The sequence below is a fragment of the Trematomus bernacchii genome, unplaced genomic scaffold (genome assembly GCF_902827165.1).
Source record: "Trematomus bernacchii unplaced genomic scaffold, fTreBer1.1, whole genome shotgun sequence".
Lineage (NCBI taxonomy): Eukaryota > Metazoa > Chordata > Actinopteri > Perciformes > Nototheniidae > Trematomus > Trematomus bernacchii.
Window position 1 is genome coordinate 14,391,581 of NW_022987698.1, and position 2,902 is coordinate 14,394,482.

Consider the following 2,902-nt stretch of genomic DNA (forward strand, 5'->3'; position numbering starts at 1 on the left):
TAAATCTGCACGTCAACAGACGTCAGTTATGGGTGTGTGGAAAAAACTAAATTAAGTCATCTGTATCTATTCATTTTACAGTATTGCAACCCATAAAAGTGTCTGCATGTTTAATGCAGACACATGCATTTAATGTTATATTTCATGATTTCTTGAATCCCCATTGTTGCTGTTCCACTAACATGATGTCATGTGACCGACTTGTTAATTGAATTCATGTGTTCAGCACTCCATATTTACTTTTACATGGTTAAATATGCATTATTTGCTCAGAAAAGTGACACACTGACCCGGATAAATTTGACAAAAAACTCACCATCACACTAATTCATATCAACAAACACAATAAAGAAGCACAAGTTGCATCAATCCGATATTTATTTCTGATTTTTTTCTTCTGTTCTTCTTCACAGTTAATATATTTTTTTTTCAATGACAGTCTGCATCGGCCAATCATCTGCAGCCTAATCCAGCCAACTCGATGCCGATTGGCTGTTCAGGCTCACTCCCACCACCGATCCCATCTCCCTTTGTGTGCAACAATAACAACAGAAAGGCAGCACATTACAGCACATTGTACATTACCAAACATGAACAAAATGTAAACCGTAAAAAAAAATCATCCGTCAAAATGTTTTCCTTTAATCTTGCATTCATTTAAGCTTTTTTTCTTAAACATATACAAATACCAACATGGTGAGATAATTTCAATTATTTTAAGCATCTTCACATGAACTAAGGCAGACCACTGCATGAGTATTAAAACAATGACACTTCAAAAAAAGTATCTGCTGTAAACTGATGGAATCATCTCACCTTGCAAGCATATTCCTAACATTTTAAGGCTTAATGAGTTGACAAGATGATGAGATTTTTTTTCAGTGAACATGAAGCAGAACAAACCTGTCCCCGAGGTTAGAGTTTCACACTGTCGAGAACAAAATAGTCTCATGAGAGTTTCTTTTCAGGGTGTCAGGATGTCACAGAACTCAACAAAGTCTCTCTGCATGAAGTTCTGGCTCTGCATCAGGTCGTCTTCAGAGGGGAAATACTGCATGCTGTCCTCCTGCAGACGCAGACTGTCCTCATGCAGAACCACGATCTGTCCAGGGGGCGCTGTTGAGCTGTGTGGGTTGGGACTGTCCAACAGGGCTCCTCTTGCATTTTCCAGGACGCACAGGTATGAGTCCATGTCTGTGAGCTCCACCTCGCTATCCGAGCTGCTCCCACTGTCACTCCCCACTGAGTCGGAGCGCATGTGTAGCATCTGGTACTTCTCGTGCATCAAAAACTGGTTTGTGTTCTTGGGGGCTCGCATCCCCCTCGCTCTGTTCCCTTTAATGTTAACGGGCCGGAGTGACATTGCTGGCCTCTGGAAGTGTCTGGGATGAGGATGGTGTCGTTGAGGGGGCTGCTGGTGATTGCGCCCTCTTGGCCACCCTCCCACTCCAGTTCTCCGCCCCTGCATGCGCCCCCTGCAGCCCTTGGACCAGCCGTGCTTCCTGCGGCTGGAAGGGTCCCTCTGCGGAGCCTCTTTGCCATCCTGCTGCTGCTGGCAGCTCCTCCTGCACATCATCTCTGAGAGCATTTTCTTGCAGTCTTTCTTGCCGTTGCCTCCCTTCCTCCCTGCTGCCCTCCTTCACATCCCTGCTCGGTGGCCCACACAACAACAAAGAGAGGCTGGTTTCTGTTTTTCTGGCTCAGATCACAAAGGACCCTCCTCTCTCAGTGTCTACCTTTTCACTATCCTTTCACTTTTTTTCTTGACCTCTGGCTTTGGCTGATGCATCGCCGGCTCTTCCTCTCCTTGCAGCAGCAGCTTGCCTGCTCGGCTGTCTGCTTGTCACGCCCTCCTCTATTTATCTGATTTCTCTTTTTTCAATGATCTGAAAGTCAAATTTGCTTCTTACAGCTCTGATTATTGATCTATAATGAGCTGATAAAGGGGTTTTAGGCGCTGTCTAGCTGATTTTAAGCTATTTTTTCTCTGTTTAAGGCCAGCAAGTGCAGTGTACTCAGTTCAGACAACAAGCACTGACTGTGGCTCTGCCTCCTCCTCAGAGCCTGGATAAAGAGCTGGGAGAGTCCATTCAGAGGTTTAACAGAGGGAGGGGTGCAAGGTTAGAAGATTGTTCCACTTCCAAATAATAACATGATAATATGATAGATTGTTAACACAATATTACTTATAGTTATATATGCAACATATTCGAACATGTATGTTTGTCTGCATGTGTGTACGGTTGGGTTGTGTCGTTGTGATGAGCTTTAAGCTGCTCCCTGCAGCAGGATGGTTCACTCCGCTTCAGTTTTAGCAGCTGAAATCTGATCCACAGCTGCTGCTGTTACTGCCCGCCCCTCTGACAACAGCAACACTGTACAGCAACAACAAGCAGCAGCACAGGGGCACTCACTAAAATAACAGTCACAGAAGTTAGTTATTGTGTCATACACACACAAGTACCCAACCCAACTATGGACTTATAAGACAGTGGAAATGACTGTTGCAGTGGTGAGCACAATTACAAACAAAGAACGTTATGTTCTGGCTGCAAATTAACTGTCTCACAAAAAGCCTTCCCTTCCTTAAACACATAACAAGTGTTAAGTCAATATAATTTAGTCTTTTGTCCAGAATTGAATATCACAACAAAAAATGAATGCATTAATTATCGGGCTCTTGTATTCTCCCCAGACAATAACTTACTTTGTTGACTATGTGTCTTTAACTGTAATGCCCTTAAGAGTGTCACATTTTAGTAAAACATTTTAACTGTGTGTGGATCACATTCAAGTCCTCCTTAGCATGGATTGTAATCACTTTATGGTCCCTTGGATTTGCATCTAGCGCCATCATCAGGTCAAGCTTTTTATTTAATATGAGTATATTCCTGCAAAACGA

At 43.3% G+C, this 2,902-nt stretch overlaps 1 protein-coding gene across 1 annotated transcript; it reads right to left on the reverse strand.

Moving 5' to 3' along the window:
* Nucleotides 1–360: 360 nt before the first annotated feature.
* Nucleotides 361–2,027, reverse strand: wu:fb55g09. Its single transcript, XM_034138707.1, has 2 exons — nucleotides 904–2,027; nucleotides 361–528 (listed from the first exon to the last, which is right to left on the reverse strand). Exon 1 carries the CDS (start codon nucleotides 1,586–1,588, stop codon nucleotides 965–967), a length of 624 nt encoding a protein of 207 aa, XP_033994598.1. The 5' UTR covers nucleotides 1,589–2,027; the 3' UTR covers nucleotides 361–528; nucleotides 904–964.
* Nucleotides 2,028–2,902: the final 875 nt, after the last annotated feature.

What these genes read in the sequence shown, in the direction of transcription:
- wu:fb55g09 (XM_034138707.1), bottom strand. Translation starts at nt 1,588, where the DNA reads ATGCTCTCAGAGATGATGTGCAGGAGGAGCTGCCAGCAGCAGCAGGAT.